This window comes from Dunckerocampus dactyliophorus, chromosome 17, assembly GCF_027744805.1.
Source record: "Dunckerocampus dactyliophorus isolate RoL2022-P2 chromosome 17, RoL_Ddac_1.1, whole genome shotgun sequence".
Lineage (NCBI taxonomy): Eukaryota > Metazoa > Chordata > Actinopteri > Syngnathiformes > Syngnathidae > Dunckerocampus > Dunckerocampus dactyliophorus.
Genome location: NC_072835.1, coordinates 1155001 through 1175251, shown reverse-complemented (window position 1 = coordinate 1175251; position 20251 = coordinate 1155001). Strand labels below are relative to the sequence as shown.

General features: G+C 45.8%; 1 protein-coding gene across 9 annotated transcripts in view; it reads right to left on the bottom strand.

Moving 5' to 3' along the window:
* Positions 1-20251, bottom strand: part of mast4 (microtubule associated serine/threonine kinase family member 4) — a 79870-nt gene that overhangs the window by 39824 nt on the left and 19795 nt on the right. For 5 of the 9 annotated variants that reach the window (XM_054758306.1, XM_054758307.1, XM_054758309.1 and 2 more), the window contains exons 2-4: positions 17754-17910; positions 17269-17396; positions 3831-3862 (exon numbers count right to left, since the gene is read on the bottom strand). In XM_054758306.1, the coding sequence (XP_054614281.1) occupies positions 3831-3862; positions 17269-17396; positions 17754-17910 (317 nt within the window). Of the gene's footprint in view, positions 1-1223; positions 1533-3830; positions 3863-5949; positions 6025-17268; positions 17397-17753; positions 17911-20251 lie in introns of those variants that run through there. The other 4 variants (XM_054758312.1, XM_054758314.1, XM_054758313.1 and 1 more) reach the window with 4 other exon arrangements.

Here is a 20251-nt window from a genome sequence, read left to right as displayed (position 1 = left end):
GTGAATAAGTCACAACACAATAAATATTCTTTATTCTATTATTTACACACTGTAACCCCCTGCTTATTGCAGATAATTAGTGCCAGTAAATTTCCACAAAGTAGGATTCCTTCTTTATAAATGGAATATTTTTGTTTTTAAGGCAATAGAAAACCTGTTTACCACCTCCTAAATAGACTTTAACATGATTAGAGCCTTGTAGACATGAAATAACACCCCTATAGTCACCTTTACACTCCTATTACCCAATATAGTAGACATCATAAGAGAAAATAGGACATAGAAATCCTGTTTACCACCTTCTAAATAAGAAAATAAGACATAATAGACATAGTACACATAGTAGCGGTATATTTAGAAGGTGGTAAACAGGATTTCTACATCCTATTTTCTCTTCTTATGTCTACCATATTGGGTAATAGGAGTGTAAAGATGACTATAGGGGTGTTATTTCGTGTCTAAAGGGCTCTAATCATGTTAAAAAGCATGTTTAGAAAGTGGTAAACAGGTTTTCTATGCTCCAACTACCAAAATATTCCATTTGTAGATAAAGAATGCTACTTATCGTGGTCGGGTGTGGAAGCAATGAAGCGCCATAAAGGGGGGATTAGTGTACAGCAGTGGTTATTCTGTTGAGTCCAAACTCGGAAAATCGTCGACCATTGGTGCGACTGAGTTGAGGCGACTCTAAACGACCTAACGGTGACAACTGCAGGAAGTGAACAGATGAGACTTGGGTCATGAAACCCCTCTTCCTGTTTACATTCCCGCCACGGGTAAGACACGGGTGGGCACCGGCGTATCCCTGGCGACATCTTCCTCTGACAACATGTTATCCTTTGTTTGCAGCGTGGCGGCTAATATTTTGGCAATGTAGTGAAGCTGGACGGTCCATGTCGTGAATGGAATAACCTTCCTTGAGTCTTTGCTTTTTCTGTTGTTTGCTTCAAAGAATGAAGAACAGAACTGGAACAAAAGCCTTGTTTACGGGAAAAATGCTGTGTAACCGTGCATCTAATCGGTCACGACCTGTGTTCATCACAGCCAGGCTTGTGTGTGTGTGCGTGTGTGTGTGTGTGCGTGCCTGTGCGTGTGCTGTCATTGCGGCATGTGCATCACACACATACACGCACACAGATACTTCCTGCTGCAGATGCTAATGCTAACAGCAGCACGGGGCTAAAAAGGCACCGCCAAGGAGGGCAAAGACAACATGTACTCACTCTAGCGTCAGACCCGGGATCCTCAGCCGTTCCCGCTGGGCTTTCATGGCTCAATCCTTTGCTCTATTGTGGTCATGATCAGCATTCCCTGCCTGCCTGCCTGCCGTCACCCCCACTTCCTCCTTGCACTGACAAAGAGCTAAAGCCAGCCAAAACATGAGGCAAACACACACACACACCCCTCCCTCACACAAAAAGAGAGGGGGTAAAACCAGAAAAAGAAAAGGGGGTGCTGAAGGTGCTTGTTCTGCTGCTTCCACCTTGAAGCTGTCAAACAAGATCCTCAGTGGCTTGCGGAGGGCATGGAGGCAGGACAATAACCCCTCCCCCCAATGCACGCCTCGACCCCCACCTCCCGCGTTCCCACAGCCCAAGCACCCTACCAACACCACCAGCTGGCGCTAACGTGCATGACAGAGATGGATGCAACACATTACATGCACCCCCTTTTTTTTCATCTGCTGCAGCGTCGCTAACAAGTGTGGAGCAATCACATCATCGCTGCAGGAAATCCAAATATGCGGTGCTTCCTTTCAGGAAGACCTTACCTGCGGACCTTCATGCACCAAATAAAAAGTTTGGAGAGGCTTTTGCATCTTGCTGTATGAGAAAGTGTCTCCAGACTTTGGACTGGGACAGTTTAGGACAATGAAAATATTGATTGAAAAAGTCAGCAAGTACAGCACCACTCACAAGCTGGGCCACACTTGGTGTCTTCAAACCTTTGACTGCTGTTGAATATGTCCATCACAGTTTATATCAATTATGACAACCAAGTACAGCATCGGTCAAAAGTTTGGAGCAGGTTTGTCATTCAAAAGAATGGAAAGGTGTGTCCAAACTTTTGAATCAATATTTTAGTCGACTTGTGCAGTTTGTTGTCACACATAGTATCAGTCAAAAGCTTAGGGACACCTTTCCATCCTATTGAAAGTGTGACCAATTCGGTACTTACGTACTAATGTTTGAATCAAAACCACATTTCGCACTACCTCATTGACAGTACCAGAGTACCAGCCAAAGGTTTGGAGACACATTTTCATTCTACCAGGTGCAAGGTGTCTCCAAACTTTTGACTGCTGTATGCAATGCAAAGTTTAGACTGCACAGTAATCCCTCCTTTATGGAGACTGATTGAAGAGTGAAATTGGAAGCGCAAAGTGGCGAGGGATTATTTGTACAGCGTCATAAGGAGACATGTTTACAATGCTTTGGTTCCTTGGGTGTGTTCAGATACATTTGCAAAACATAGCAGTTTCAGGTAAAACACTGACACACAAAAAAGCATAAAATGCACAAACCGATGTGGCAATATTGACGAATGAATGATTAACCAGATATGCACCCAACGGCTAACAACATGCACGCACGCGCACGCATGCACGCACGCACACACACGACACTAAAGACAACTCTATCAGCAGTTATTTGGGCCTAGAGTGACTTTGCCGTAATGCGGCGTACGTTCCCCAAACATCACATTCTGCAACTTGAACTCCTCCGTGCACGAGCACAACACTTGGAGACGCGGACCGCAGTCACGCTACCTTTCCGTTCATTCCCAACAAATGAGCGCTGATGTCTAAATAGCCAGCACCGATGTGATTTATTCTGAGGCCCGCCTTGTCAAAACCCAACAACCGTTGCCATGGTTACCAGGGTCAGCGGAGGCTGTGGCAGCGCTCTTGCAACAACCTGTTTGCAGAGGAATGATCACCTCTGCAGAACCTCTGGAGAGCTCCACGAGTGTCACTGCTGGTGAATAGAAGTCTGTAGAGCGATGTTCTGGAGGTCGTGAGGATTATCAGAGAAAACAAATCTAAACGGCTGAAATGTGACACAAAGATAGAATATTGTGATATTGTCATCAGGCACCTACACGGACACCTACTCTCCTCCACAAGATGCCAAAGTATTCGACTTACGTAGCATTAAGCACAGTGCCTGCCAAAAGTATAGAGACACTTTTGCATTCTGTTGAATGAGACCGTGTCTCAAAACTTTTGACCGTTACTATATATGACACCCATCTGTACAAGCAGAGTTTAAATATTGATTCCAACTAAAGTCAATAAGCATACTACCAGTCAAAAGTTTGGGGACACCTAAAGTCAATAAGCACACTACCAGTCAAAAGTTTGGGGACACTTTTGCATCCAGTTCAATGACAAAGTGTCTCAAAACATTTGACTGCAAAAAGTCTAAAAGCTTTAAAAAAAAAAAAAAAAAGAAATAGAAATATCTGACACTTGAGCCTTAAAAACTGCAGGCATTGCTGTAAGCAGCATTCTTAGTAATGATGCAAGTGTAAAAAGAAGCGTGAACGGTAAAAGCAATGTGTGTGCTCAACCCCAGCTTTGACATGATTACTATGGTTGACTTGTACTGAGCAGCAAGGACAAGGAGGACCATTTAATGCTTCCTTACGTCAAAATGCGTTCCACTTCATGTTCTATGGTCGTCGTCGCAATTTCATATGACTTCCATTGCCGAACATTCCGTGTCAGGGCAAATATGTCATTTAGAGACACCGCAACGCTGGTGAACCCGACTCAACGTACACAACACTGCGGCGGGCAGAGAGAGACATGTTTGATGGGTACTTACAAACTGCCTCTTCGGGGAAGGCTGAGCTCCTTCTGAAACAGACAGAAGACAGGTGTGAACATTACGTTGGGTACACACAGGAAGAAGAAGCCCAACAAAAGAGGTGGTTGAGTGGAATTAGAAGCCCCACGGCGCTTGTTACTTCAGCGATAACGCAGCTGTGCCAAAACCCCTTAATCACCTTTGACCGATTCATACATGATGCTCAAAGCCTTAATAGCTTCCACTTCTGCAGATGAATGGTGATTACAGGCAAACAATCAGGTCATTAAGTGCATTAAACCTTGTTGTTGTTTAAGCGATGCGGGTTTGCGCTTCTTCCATCTAAACTGCTGCCTTGCATGACTTTTTTTTTTCTTGATTCTAGAAAAAATCTCCCAAGAAAGGGAGAACAAAAACAAATGTTGTCTGAGACCAAAGTTGCCACCTCATGTGAAGAAATCAGCATTTTCACAAGAATAAATCCAAAAATGTCATTTTTCTGTAAAAAAAAAAGAAGTAATGTTTTTTTTAAAGAAGTCTTCATCTTACAAGAAGAGTCATGTTTTATGTTTTTCAAGAAAATAAATCATTCATTCATTCAAAACCCACTGCCTTGCCTTCCATAGAGGAAGCAGAGTCTGCAGAAAAGGAACGCAGGCACGTCCATCAGCATGGCTGAGGTATCGGGGGTAGTCTAAACGCTCCCCAGTGGCAGCGCTCCGGGGGTGGACCAGTTTCGGCCTGAATTCCTCAAAGCTCTGGATGTTGAGGGACTGTCTTGGCTGACACGTCGGGAACAGTACCTCTGTATTGGCAGACCTCCTTTTCAAGAAGTGTGTGTTCCAACTATAGGGGCATCACTCTCGTCAGCCTCCCTGGGAAAGTCTATTCCAGGGTGCTGGACAGAAGGGTACCACCTTGGCTACGGGAGGTGCAATGTGAAGGTCCCGGGGCGGACCTAGGACACGCTGGAGGGATTATGTCTCACAGCTGGCCTGGGGACACCCGGTGGAACTGGAAGGGGTGGCCGGAGACCGGGAAGTCTGGACTTCCCGACAGACTGCTGCCCTTGCGACTCCGACCCGGGTAAGCGGAGGAAAATGGATGGATAGAAAAAAAAAATTAATTTTAGAGTAAAATTGTTATTTTTTCAAAATGTCATCTTAATGGTGACGTTAGCTGTATTTTGTATTTTTTTTCCTCGTAAGACAAACCATAAGAGCATGACGTCATACTTGATGACATCTGGAGGAGGTGATGACGGCACGCCGGTGAGTCAGTATGCAAATTGCAGCGCTGAGGCCGCGTCGGACATTTGCCTGACAAATGGACTTCTGCGTCTGCATTTGAATGCGGGGCTGTACGGCACCAGCCGAGCGACCGTTATGTTGCCACGGAGGATGCGTGTTGGAGCGCGACAACGAGAGGAAGGCGGTGATAGTGTTTCTACAAACAATCACCAAGTTGACCAGCAAAAGTTTTCAGAGCCCAGCAGATGCATGTTGATTCATTTGCCGGACTGGCATCAGAAAGTCACCAATTCTTCCGTAAACCACAGCCTCACTCCACCTCAAAGTTCCACAGGAATTGTTCAAATGGTTTTCTCTCCTACGCTGCTCGCTGACACACAAACGGCAATGCTGACAACATCTTTCAAGATCACGAGCATTCAAATAGTCACAGTCTTCAGCCCCCACGTTCGTCCGTTCATGAAGAGACAAAAATGCCCCAAAAGACAACCTCATTCCACAAAAAAGCAGATCTTTACTTTAGTTTATCAGCTGCAAGATTCCAAATAAAAAGTTCAAGTAGCATGAAACAGACCACTAAGAGGCCAATGCAAAGGCAAGAAGTGACTGAAATGTAAATGCACTTCAACTTGCTGCATTGTAGAAATAAATCAAAGACGTGCGTCTTTGCACTTGAGGCGAGACGGACGGGCAGCCGACCGTGCACTTCATTATCATCCAGTCAATCAAGTGTCCATTCATTCCGCTTCCACTCCCTGCTGACCGCCCAGCAAACACCAGCACTGACACCAAAGTCAGCGCAACTTCAGCCATCAAAGATCATGCACGTGAAGGACAGAGCATCCGCTCTCAACCACAATAAGAACATCCGTCATCCTCCCGCCTACCTGTAGCCCTCGCCGCCTCAGAATGCTGGACTGGTCCATGGTGGCGATGCAGCACAGCCATGCAGTGCCAAAGCCTCACGCTGGCTACCCCCCCTTTCTCTCTCTACCTCCCTCCCGCCCCTCGGGCTAACATCTGACGCCAGCCGAGCAGCCGCTTCGACACTTCCACACCACTATTTATCTCATTGGAGGACGGGAGGTCACATGACACCTCTCCTCTGGCTCATCTCCTCCGCAACTTCCCAGGAGTGAAGCAGCAATGGAGGAAGCGAGACAGGGAAGGAGGGAAGAAGGGAGGGAGGATGGATGACGGCGCTTGTAAATTTGTGTAGCAGCAGTGAGGGAGGGAGGGAGGAGGTTAAGGTCAGGAGCACCCCCCCCCCCCATCTCTCAGCAGCCACACGTAGAAAAGAAAAAGAGAGGATATCCTTCCTGCCTTTTGTTTTCACGCCACAATCACCTTGGCATCCTGTCCTCCAAAGTCAGGACGCCTGGGCACAAGCAAGGGGAATGTTGTGGGCGGGAATCAGTCACACACAAAAAGTCATTCATTCAAAAAGTTGGGAGCCAACACAAAAGTTGAAACCTTTTGACAAAAAAATTGTTTAAAAAAGAAAAAAAAAAGCCTTTTTTTTCTTTTCTTTTTTTTTTTTTTTTTACAAAAAATAGTCGCAGTCTAACAAGTTGGGGTGTTTTTTTTAGTCTAAATCATATGAGAATAATGCTCCATTTTTGTATGTTTTAATCTGACAAGATAATTCCAAGAAAAAAAAGGAAACCTAACGAGTGGCTTTTTAATGGGGGGGGGTGAGTAGTCTAGAAAGTCATGATGTCACAAGAAAGAGGGAGAGAGAAAAGAGTTGTACCCTTATAAACTGCCATCTTTTACATCCAGCATCACAGCTCTGCAGGAATAAAGTAATAAAGATGCCATTTTCACCATTAAAAATTGGAACCTTTTGACAATAAAATTGTTTAAAAAAAAAATAAAATAAATTAAGTCTTCATCCTAAAAGAACAGTTATTTTACAGAAGAAAAATTCATTTTATGAGAAAAATTTTAATTTTTTCAAATTCAATCTCAACGGTGACATCAGTTGTATTTTTTTTTCAAGGCACAAAAAATAAAAATACAAATTTTGAGAATAAAGTCAAAAAGTTAGAAGAGTCTCATGGAAAAAAAAACATTGTAATCTGATGAAAATAATCTGTCATCCTTTACAAGAATAAAGCGGTAATGCTGCAAGAATAAGGTTGTATTCTTTCAAGAAAAAAATAAACATCAATTTCACAATAACAATTAGTATTTTTGTTATTAAAAACGTCCAACTTGCAAGAATAAAGGTGTATTGTGTATCACACAAAAGCATCCTATTGAATGAGAACGTGTCTCCAAACGTTTGACTGGTACGGAATGTAATGTATGTACAGTGTGTGTGTGTGTGCGTGTGTGTGTGTGTGTGTGTGCGTGTGTGCGTGAAGCAGCAAAAAGGATTCTCTCAAGAAAAAAGGTTGTAATGTTAAGCATAATCATAAAAAACAGAAAATACACAAGTTTGTTTTTTTCTTAAAGGAACAGTGCACTTTTTGGAAATTTGCATCATCCACCATCCTTATGTGAGACATGAACACACACGTCTAACATTGTTATTTTTATTGTTATTGACACTGTTACAACGACTAAACTATGTTACCGGCATAGTGACACCAGTTAGCTACTAGCCGGCTAGGTTCACCACACACTCGCCCGTAGCGCGTCAGTGTCGCACTCACAACGCCACCGACACCACCAAAAGGTAAGGCTGCACACTGGAGATGCCACCACTGCTGCTGTGTTTATATTTCTGAGTTTGGAAAAGTTAAGTTAACGCCAGGTGTAGATGTTGGTTTCTACGATGTTGCTATGTGAAATCAAAGTTGCCAAAATACTCCAAGTATGACATGGTACCATGAACGTAGCTGTTACTACACGCTCACAGCATGGATGGAAAACCACTAAACCTTGTTGGAGGTGTTTTCATAGGTGTGTTCCGTTACGTGCATTCATTAGCTGCCTCTTTTTACCTGTTTTTATATCTTTAGAAGGCACAGTAAAGAGAAGGACGTGTTCATGTCTCACATCAAAGTATTTTATTCCCCCCAGAAAAGTTGTCATCTCATGAGAGAAACCAGAGTCTGTTGTAATACTGTAAGTGGTTTGATGAGAATATAGTGGTCAAGTTGGGAGAAACCAGAAAGGACTCCTTCAATCAACAACAACTCGCTATTTTTAAATCAAAAATGAAGTCCAAATCTTCTGAGAATAAAAAGGGTTTTTTTGGTTTTGTTTTGTTTGTTTTTTTCTTTTTAAATCTGCCAAGGCTAACATGGTAATCTGATGAGGATGGAGTTGGCATGATCGCCATGGGAGGCGCCGCAGGCTCACGGACTGGCAGGAAATCCGCCTTCAGACCCGACAAATGGAGTCGTTATTGTGATGAAATTGGTGGCGATGTTGACGGAGTCCCTGAGTCAATTTACAACAATTTTTCACGCCCCGCCTGCTCAAGAACCCCATGTCCCTGGACGCTGCACCCCCACCACACATCCCTGTAAACGCTTTTCCCCCCCATTTTCTATTCAGCCTCCGTCTGTGTTTTTTCTCTTAAACGCCATCACGCCTCCTTCCATTCACTGTGGAAGTGCCGGCTGAATATTAAGCAGGTTCTCCTTATCACGAGCCCGGCCCACATGGATCCTCGTGTGTGTGTGTGTGTGTGTGTGTGTGTGTGTGTGTTGTGACACCTAGCGCTGCCCGTCTTCATAATTAACTTCCTACACTCATCACCGGGTCAAGAATTTCAACACCGCGCCTTTTGATCCAGAACAATAGGCTGCAGGACAACCTGAGGGAATTAAGGAGAAGGAAGGATGGTGCCACGTCGCCAGTCCGTGCGCAGATGGTCCATTAAGACCATTTCACGTGGAACTCGGAAAAGAACGAAGATTGCTGCAAGAACACAAAAGGAAAGACGCTGTTTCTTTCTCAATGAGGAAATTCTCCAATTACCATTTTTTGGATCGCTTCAGCGTGGACCAGCACCAATTAGTTTGCTCAGTAACAGGAAACACAAGCCAACCTCTAAAGCCAAACGCCCTGATGTTGTACAATTCCACATTTCACCAACAACATCCATCTCTCAATCACACTCCTCAATGTACACTTTGCACCGTTGGATCTTAACTCATTCAATGCCAAAGACGCATTGACACACAATGTGGCAGAAATGCACGTGATAGGAGGTCGGCAGCGCTCACCGTGGCGCTCGTGATGAAGCAGGAAACGCAGAAGACAGGAAGGAGGAAGCTGGAGAGCGTGGAGGAGTTTGGAGTGCAGAAAGTTACCATTGTAGGGAAATTTTAGCGCATTTCAGCACGTGCACGCAGGCAAACACATGCACACACAACATGCGCACACGCATGCATGCACACACATAGTTAATTTCCATATGTAAAGTTGGAACTATTTGATGGTGTTACATTTGTGAATAAACTCTATTGTTATGAGCAAAACACGTGTGTGTCGAAAGTGAAAGTTATGCTTGAAATGTATCTTTTCACAAAAAGCTGCTTTTCTTCCTTTTTAAATCAAAACATTTTTGAGTAAGCAGAGTAAGAGTTGTACAAAAGTTGTACAAAATGTGGACTGAATGTGGTTTAGTGTCAGGTATTCACACTGTTGTGATCTCTTAATGGCAAAGGCAAAGAAGCTTTCTGTCTTTGAAGGTGGTGGGATTGTTAAGCTGCATAAGAAAGGCCATTGCTGCTGAGGTTGGACGCAGTAAGACAGTCACTTTTTCACACATCCTGAGGCTCATGGAACAAAAAGTCAAGCGGTAGGCCCAAAACAACGAGTCGGAGGATCCCATTGGCTGTCCATCAAGACACAGGATGATCCTCGGCCCAAATGAAGGTTGTTACTGGTGCCGAGTGCATTGAAAGGTGGAAGAAAGTCTTCTTCTCCCTTGACGGTCCTGATGGCCTCCAGCGTTACTGGCATGACAAGGAGATCCCACCTGAGATGTTTTCCACCATCATGATCCTTCAATTGAACAATGGAGCTTCAGGTTGTGCAGGGGCGTCAAACAGCAGCCGGCTGTGTGGAGATGTTGCAGGCGGCATCCCTCGTGACCCAAGGCCCTCGTCTGTGTGGTAATGATTGGCTTTTTCAACAGCACCACGCTGCACTTCACAAAGAGGAATAAGCTCAGTCTTTTGGACCATCCTGCGTGTTCCCCTCATCTAAATCCAATGGAGAACATTTGGGGATGGATTTACAAAAAGGACATGAGTTCCAGACAGTGAAGCCATCTTCACAACATTCCCACTAGCCTCCTGGAAACACCAGCATCAAGTGTGTCCAAAGCCATTTTTCACCTCATGAACAAGACTGGAGAAGCTTTTTATTTGTGTTTTAGGGGGGATTCATGGGGGAGGGGGGTTTAGCTATGGTCTTAAACGTTGGATCAGTGATGAACAGCCTATTTCACATTAATGCTTGTTTTTGGTCTCACCCCCATTTCCTGTTTTTGCATGTTTAAGCCCTTCTTAGAACCTCCTTAAGATCCAACAGTCCGTTCTTCACCTGCTCTGAATACTTGGATCAGCATTGTATTACATATCATTACGTTAGGATGAGGTGAGGATGTTGTTAAGTTACACTTCACTAAGTATAACTTTCAGCAAACAATTAAATCATACTTTTTTTCTTGTAATCTCGCAAGATTAGGACTTTTTCTTTCCCCCGGTGTGTAAATAAATACTGTATGTGGGCTTAGTTCAGGAATCTGGCCCAGTTTGTGTGTCATGAAAACATGATAGATTTGTGCAACAACAGTCCGTTCCTTTGCAAGCACCCGGACAACAACGATATCAGTCAAGGACATCTCGGACTACAATGAAGAGTGCGAAGGACGGGGGTCCCCACAAAGGCACGCTACACGTCAGGATTATCGCCATATCTCTCACACACACACACACACACACACAGTGCAAGTATTGATTTGCTGCCGACGGGCATCCCAGTCAAGGAAGATACGGCACCCTGAGGGGTGGCAAAATAAAGAAGTCAGAAAGCAATAACAACACACCAGTGAGGTGCCGATAAGATGCTGACCATCTTTCTTTGTTTACTTGGGGTGTCATTTTAACAATAACTAGCGAGTCTTTGGCTAATATTTATTTGTGTCGCCTGTTACGCTGCTGTTTTGGACAAAACTGTGGAACCATAACAAGTTTTAAAAGGATTAGCCAAATGGTGAGTAATTTACGAAGAGTTAGTTGTTAATTGCTCCTGTGCCATGTTTTACAACCCATCTTGATCAAAATCTACTCTGTGGCAACAACTGCCTGCTGTGGTGATCACGTTTCACGTTCTGGCGACACCTAGTGGCCAATGTAGAACACTACATCCACAAGTACAATTGTATTTGTATTTTAGTTCATTTAGCCATTTTTATGCTTGAAAATACTTCACTTATGCCAAGAACATATGCAATTTGTTTAAATATGCACTGTTTTTTGTTTTTTTTTTTACTAATAGGCTGTAATAACAGGTGATCTTTTTCTTTTTTTAAACATGATATGGCAACAACAATCTTGAGTTTGAGGCAGATCCAATCCATTTTTTCAACCCTTAATATTGCGAGATGGGTCCTGTCATTCACCATGAATAATGCATGAATTGCAACGCTAACTGAGGCATGTGACTGTCACGGCTCCGTAAGACGGCCTTGGTGGAGGCCTGCACACTCCATGCGGCCATGACGCCATGCAGGAATGATGTCATACGCCACCTGAACACACTTAGCGTCCAATCGATCCCCGTGGACACACATTGTTGTGTTTTGGCATCACATTAACCTTTTCCCCGCGCACCGCAGATGACTCATTGGATTATACACCGCTTTTGATTCAATCTGCGGTGGGAACAACAAGATCGCCATCGAGCGCATCGGCGTCATCGATTGGCAGCGCGTGAAGGTCACCTCAGTGTGCGCTTTACAATGTGTTCACCTTCTTTCCCACCTTACCTGGAAGCCTGCCGTGTGTCTCAATCGCCGCTTCTGGAGCAAACATGGCAGCTTCATGCTTTACAGATGCCCCACTATGCTGCCAAACACATGATTCCTGGAGGAATGAAGGAAAAATGGAGGAAGAAACGCCACAACGTCTCTTACTTCGCTTTTTCCTTTATGTTTTTGTGCCTTTTTTTGAAACACTCCAAGAAGGGGCAACATCAAGAAGAATCCAGAGTCCTCACGCATTATTAAAGTTAACACGGACTGTCTAATTGGCTTCATCTTTTATAAATGAAGAGTGGTTAACTTCTTTTTACACTTTTACAAAAATAAGTCGCACGTAGCACACCTCTGGTATTTGTCATTAACGTTTATGGTGTTAAAAGCCCCATTTTCAGAGTGTCAAGCCTGCCACACGTCCTTTTAAACCGTGAACACCAAAAGTGTAGCTGGCAACATGGCTTGCAGTGCTACCGCGGCAAGCAGGAAATAGTCAGATGCAATCTGTAGCACAAAAACGGCCACACAAATAACGGTCTACACACAACACTCGCGCTGCAAGGCATGCTGGGTAGCTTGCGGTGCTCCCTCCCAACATGTCGCCGTGTTTGTTGCATTTATGCAGGTCATGCTGAGGAGGTCGTCAGGAGAGTACACAAGGAGGGATGTTCACTTAGTCTTCAGAATGTTTTATCATTCGCCACAGGACAACTCAGCATGCCCTGCGGCCACTTGTAAATAACAGACTAAGTTACATGTTATGTTTAGCACTTAGTTGTTGCTACCCACAAGGTAGCAGTAGTTGATTTATGAGATACGTTAACTTGCTGTGGATGTGTTCTAAGCCATAAAAACGGCCACAAGGTGGCAGAAGTGCATTTGATAAGAGCTCAGCATGGATCTTTTCCATGTATTAACACACTCGACAGCAAGGAGGATGTGAGAGAGCTTGGAGTGTAGCGTCCAGAAGGTTAAGCATTGTAGGGACATTTTAACACGTGCACACACGCACACACACACTTTAATTCCAAATGTGACAACTGTAAATAGTTGATGGGATTGTTCAGATATTTCAGCTGTCACAAAAGCAAAAAAATATTTGTGTGTAAGTGAAAGTTATGCTTGAAATGTATCTTTTCACAAAAAGCGGCTTCGGGGTGTCTCCCTTGGCGTGTTGGTGGATGGGCGGGGGGTGGGGTGATGGCTGGTCTGCGGCGTGGCGGGGAGTGGGGCGGGCGCTTCGGCGCACAGCGGGGGGTCGCTCCTCTAGTGGGTCCTGTCCTGTCGTGGGGTGCTTGCTTCTCTGTCCCTTCTTGCTTGCGTGCTTCATGGGTGTGGCCGTGCTCCGCTCTATGTGGGGTCCGGTTCTCTTGTGGTCGCTGTGGTGTGGCTCCCTTGCCAGCCGTGGTTGTGTGTATGTGTGTGCCGCGTGGGCGCGGTTCCTACTGTTCTGGTGGTGGTCGGGTCTGCCTTGGGGCGTGTGGCTCGTCCGTGGTGTTTGGCAGTTTGGGGGTGGACTCCGGTGGGGCTCCGGTGTTGGGGGTGCTGGGGGTATCGCCTCTGGGGAGTTGGGAGGACTGGACTGGGCGTCGTGGCGGGCCGGATAGGGCCTGTGGTGTGTCCTGCGGCCCGTGGCTTGCCTGAGCCTGTGCTGAGTGAGTGGTCTGTCCGTCATGTGTCCTTGGGTCCCCCCCCTGCTCGGTTTGGGCTATGTTGGGGTGTGGGCTTGTGGTGCCCTCGTCCTTCCTGTTCCGCTGCACCACCTCACATACATATAAGACTTTGGGGGGTGGTCTAGGGTCGGGCGTGGTCGGGGAGGGGAGTTGCCTTGCGGAGGCTCCTTTGCCCCTGTCATGCCACTGACCTGTCGCCCCTCAATTTTAATCGCACAGTAGACACTTAGGGTTTGGAGGGGCTGGGCAGGTGAGGGGCTCACCATGCGGCAGCTGTCGCCCAATTTTAATTGCATCATTAGCTATCATCCACATACACCCCTATCATATACATGCACAGAGATACACCCCTCAGGGTCAGAGAGACCAACTCTTCAGGGCTTTCCTCTTTTATTTATTTATATTTTTAATTGCATAGCATGACACAATCACACCTTATCACATAACCGGGTGGAGCAGGCTGGATTGGGGTACCTCCTGCCTGTTCCGCAGCGCCTGTCCCCCAGGGTCGTGGGTGTGGCCGTGGACCTGTCCGCTGGCCGTCACGCCGCAGTGTCTCGCCCGGGGTGGCCTGGCTTGTGGGATGCTTTTGTCTGGTTTGCCTGCCCTTCCCTGGGGTGGCCCCTTGAGGCCTGTTGATGCCGGGGCATGCGCCAGGGGGGCGGCTTGCGGTGCTTCCCTTGGACTGACCTGGGCCGTGGGCACCTCTGCACTCTTGGGGCGGATTCGGCAGTCTCCGGGGGGCAGTGCCGGTACTACGGATGGCCCGCATGCCGCCGTGGCTTGCTGCGCACTGTGGTGGCTGCTGGGGCTCCGGGCTGTCTGGTGTGGTGCGGCTTGGTCCTGCTTGCGGGGACCGTGGGCCTGGGTGACGGGCAGGGTGGGGGAAGGCCTGTGCCCTTTGGCCGGGCCTGCAGGGGGTGGCATTTGTCGCCGCAGGTCTTTGTGCTCTGCTGGGCCGTTGTCTGCGTCTTTGCCTCCCCCGGTCTGTCTGCGGGCTTGTCGGGGGTGGGGGTTCCGGTGCGCAGGTGGTGCGCCGTCGGCTCTGGTGGCATGTGGGTGGTCTGGCTCCTCTGTCTGCATTGCTGGTAGCGTCCTGCCATTGGGATGGGGTGGCCTGTGGTCTTCCTGCTCCCTGGTGGTCCACATTCTCCACGCCTCGGGTTCTGGGTTGTGTGTCTGGGACCCCGGAGTCCCCTACTCCGCTGCGCCCTGGATCCCCGGCGAGGGACGTCTAGCAGCGAGGCTTCCCGGGTATCGGGCAGTCGACCACTGTGTGTGTGCTTTTATTTGTTTATTTTATTATTTTTAAATTTGTATCTTTTTGGGGGGGGGGATTTTGGCGCTTCCAGCATGGGCGGGCTTCTTTTCCAGTTGTGGGGGCGTCTCTGGACCTGCCAGTGTGTGGCCCCCGGTGCCCGTCTGCCTTTGTCGGGTGTGATCTCTCGCCGGTCTCGGGGGTTGGCTGTCCTCCGGCACCCGCCGCGCCCTGTTTCTGGTTGGAATTGCCTCGCTGCGGCCCCTTGCTGGTCTTCCCGGGGGGGAGGGCTCTCTGGGCTGGCTCTTGGGGGGCTGATCTTTGTGCTGCCTGCCCCTGTGGGCCTGGTGGCTTTCTGGCGGTGGGGGCTCGGCCTGGCTATTTGGGGCAGGGCTCTGGGCGGTGGAGGGGAGCCCCTTTCCTTTCATGCATTCTCAGTGACAATCACAAGCTCACACATTCTTGCACCTTATATATATATATACTGTATGAAGACCCCACATACAGAGATACCTGTACATATGCACACTCACAGTACATACGTACTTCCCCACATTACTCACTGAGTTAACCAGGGTGTTATTATGTTGTTGCTTTTATTACAGCTACGGTGATATCAGCAGTATGATTATAGTTTTTTTTACAATGATGTGCAATTACAGTAATTATCATTCTGTTCACTATCATAGCTAATCATTTCATTACTACAATTATGTGTGACTGTTTCAATGCAGTATTATCATTGTGATCACTATCATAGTTCATCATTTCATTACTACTATTATGTGTGACTGTTTCAATGCAGTATTATCATTGTAATCACTATCATAGTTCATCATTTCAAGACTACTATTATGTGTGACTGTTTCAATGCAGTATTATCATTGTGACCACTATCATAGTTCATCATTTCATTACTACTATTATGTGTGACTGTTTCAATGCAGTATTGTCATTGTGATCACTATCATAGTTCATCATTTCATTACTACTATTATGTGTGACTGTTTCAATGCAGTATTATCATTGTGATCACTATCATAGTTCATCATTTCATTACTATTATGTGTGACTGTTTCAATGCAGTATTGTCATTGTGGTTGTTATTATTTTGTCCTTTCCGTCAGGGTGTATATAGTCATCACAGACATTTATTTGCTGATGTAGTTCTGTATGTTTCTGTTCTTCTCTTACTGTTGTCACAATTGTTGTTGCTGCTGTTGTCCTTGTCTCTGTCTTTTTTTGTCCCCCTCTTATCCCCCCCCCCCCGTTCTGTATAACAGGGGAAGTGTATATCACACTTTTCCCTGGCAGAGTAAATCTGTTGAGCATGTGAGGGCATTTAGATCTACAATTCTATCTGCCTTAAAGGCTGGACAGGACTGGGAAAAAACAACAACAAAAACACCTTCAATGAGGCAGGTGAGGAAATCAAGCACTCCTTTTTTTCTCCTACCTGCAATGTTAATTGCCTGTCGTAACTTCCCATGAGCTCACTTGTAAACGAGTTTTGAGGAAGGACGTTGTACCAAATGCTCCGCCATGAGGGAAAAGCACATAACATACCTTATCAGCCACCTGAAACGCCAGTGCTGTGGCATTTTAAAAAGTGCCAAAGGTTTGCCAGAGACCTCCGTGGCGTCACACCGAGCCAAATACAGTGCACCTTGCTGGGCCACAGCAGGTGGCTCCTCCCCCTCTATACTCTGGTTCTCCTGATAGTAGTGATGTCATGATATTTCAACAGGTACCCTTGGTCACATCCTAGTTTCTTCCAGTCCTTCTTACCTCCAAAGGTGCACAAAATACACACACAAAAAATCGGTTATCTGTACCATATCGGTCTTGAGAAGCAGAAAATTATCGTTTTGGGAAAAAAGATATTGTGCATCGAGTATTTACAGTATTTTATGTGAAATTGTTTTTTGTAATGCAAAACAATAGCATAGTAGCCAACTAGCATAGTCACATGACTGTAAAGGCTATAGGTTGTGGTGAAAATAACCAGCATGCATGTCATACAAACAGCTTGATCATAATTCGACAAACGCTCATGACTTATGGACAACTGGTAGCTAAGTCCCGCCCCCGTGCCCCTGCAAAGGCCTTTGGCTTGATGGCGACCATGTTTTTACAACCAATCTTGCTCAAATTTGACACACACGTGCTTATCAGTTCCCAAAGGGTGGCGGTTGGGCTAACCCCCACAAAGTTACAGCAGGTGTTTTGATAGAAATGTGTGAGAGAGGAAGTCAATCCGACTTCTGGGGACTAATCAGAGAACACGAATAGCACATGCAACACAGGACGGGGGCATGTTTTGACTCACCAGGCTGGAGGTGAGGGAGGGGTCGGACTTGCCGAGGTTGAGGGAGCGCATGCGGACCAGGTTTGAGGTCTCAGATGAGGGCTGCCATGTTGTCTGCTGGGAATGGGCGGGCAGCAGAAGATATTTTCCTGCAAGGGGGAGGGGGCGTCAAACAAGTGTGAAAAGTACTCGGTGAAGTGAACACTTGAGTTCTGTAGTGCGCTGAGACGGACTGGACCGAGGCCAAGCGGCTCAATGAGGCCAATGGAGAGAAAAAGATCCTATTAAGAGATCAGGGGCAATCCCTATATTACGCAATAGCTGCACCCGTACGGCCGCTACACTCACACGTGCACAGCAGCAATACCCAAGAAACACATAAATAAAGTACAAATACAAATACAATCAAAAGCACTTTTACAAACAAAATGCGTGCATTTACAAGACTGGCCACCAGAGGGTGCTGCTGCATGTGGCCATTCCTTGGGAAGCAGACTCAAGTTTACCTGTAAGACCTCCTCCAAGGCTCCGCCTCCTCATGTGTGTCCCATCCTCGCTGAGTTGGCGCTTGAACCTAAGAGCTGGACTCAATCCCGGAGCCAGCTCGGGGTTGCTGGACTTCCTGAGAGATGCAGCAGAGGGATGGTAGAGGATGTGGTCCAGCTGGATTCAACACAACAGGGGAGACTTGTCACCTTATCTTATAAATGCATCTTATGGTCATAGACGACCACAATGCATCCCACTGGACATCTTGGGCTTTTTTTATTGGCCAAAAAAGTTCCCCCATTATGCAAAAAAAAACAAAACACACATTTAATGCATCCCTACAGCCTGTTCATGAGCCCCCGCCCCGTGTATACGCCCACCACTTGACAGAGGACAGTTCTGTAAAAAAGCAGGCTTCACTACATATCTGAAAATAAACTACAGACGTGGGAGATGTACGTTTGGTCATTTATATGCTAACCGAGCATGATGCTGCTGTTCAAATGTGACTAATGTATTGTCACGCTTGCTAGCATTGCTAATGTTTGTGTCTTCCAGTTCCACTCCTTAATGTCACCTTGTTGCATGACGTTTATGTCATGTGGCATCTGTGCAAAGTCGCTCCACATAAGTTAATTTCCACAAAGTAGGCTTGCTTATTTATTAATGGAATATTTTCATAGCAGAGCATAAAAACCTGTTTACCATCTTCTAAATATGTTTTTTTAACATGATTAGAGCCCTCTAGACATGAAATAACACCCCTTTAGTCACTTTTACACTCCTATTACCCAATATAGTAGACACGTTAGCATTGGGAGTGTCGGTGTTTTTTACTTCCTGTTCTGTTCAGTACTTCCTGTGGTGATTTTGTCTCGTCAGTGTTACATTACTGACACCTAGTGGCCCATGTAGAATACTACACATCACAACGTCTTTGAATGCGTCTTCTGAATGCCTTATACTTGTACTTGTCTTCCTCTTTGTCATTTTGTGCTGTTTTGTTTATATTTACTTTGTGGACCAAAGGCCCCAGTAAGCGTTGGCTCTCAGGGCGAAGACACACTGGGGCTGGCATTCGGCTTACAAACCATCCCTTTCGTGCCTTCATTCATATTAGCGTTTGCTTGCCAAACTGCTGCTAGCACTCTTGTCTGTGTATCCACTCACTAGTAGCCCCGCCTCCACGTACTGGGACAGAGAAGCTGAGTGGCTGAAAGGAGGGTTCATGCTCTCTGTTTATTCCACTATAGAACCAATGTGCACAGACACATGCAGAGTGAACCCTCTTGTCATCCAGCCTGCGTGGCAAACAAACACGCACATGCACGTCAATTTATCAAGGCCAACATTTTTTTATTTTTTTTTTTAATTGTTGGATTTATGGATTATCGTGACACCTCGTGACCAGTGTACAATACTACATATCATTACAACATGTCTATGAGTGCCTCCTTTTTCTGTCTTACTTCATTTATGACGTGCTGTTTCGAAAATACTGCAAGAATGACACTTTTAAAGAAGTGCCTTCTTTATTTTCTAATGTAAGATGGACGTCTACATCACCAAATGGAAGTGTTGAATGGTATCGAATGGAATCATATGGTTTGTACCCAGCATGGGATGGTTGTGTTTTGGATGGTATGCTAACCCGTGTAGGATGGGGATGATGGTTACATGTGTATGGAATGGTCTACCACAGAGATTTCCATCCCGAGAAGTAATGATGTTTGACACACTTGGCTGCAAAGTCACCTCCTTTCAACGCGCCACAAACGGGTCAAAGTTTCATCAGGTCATCAACATGGATAAGCTGATACTGACACGCGTGTCCCCGTCCTCCAACGAACGCCTCCTTCACGTCACCCTGTGCGCTTTTCCTTACGTTCTTACAAGACAGGCCGCTTTGCTCTATGCACAAAAGCTTTAGAACCGCCACAGATCCAAACACACGCTGCTCCGTTGCCAGCTGCCAGTCCACACTTGACCCTCAGAAAGCCGCATCAAACCTGACCCTGCCTTCCTTCCTCCAAGCAGTAGACACTACCAACAAAACTTTATTGCCACAGCAAACACACACACACACACACACACACACACACACACACACACACACACACACACGCAATTGTTCTATTGGTTTTCCAGCTAAGTTATTACTAATAAAAACATGCCTGTTGTCTTGAAGACGAAACAATGTGATTATACAACACACCACATCCACAATACACACTGGCTAGGTTCAAAACAACACAAACGCTTCTCTTGTTCACCTTCACGCCTGGCCACAACAAACCTTGTGTGTGTTACTTTGGAAACACACAAGCATATGCAGCTACACAACCAAAGACACTCCAGGAAAAGTAATACAAAATACACCATGGTGTGCTGTGAGACCAATAAAAAACATTTGAGTGTATATTTTTTGTTACATAAATAAATAATTTTTAAAAGTTTTATTTTTTTTTGAGAAAAAAAGAAACATCAAAGAAGAGTATTTTTTTATTTTAGAAAA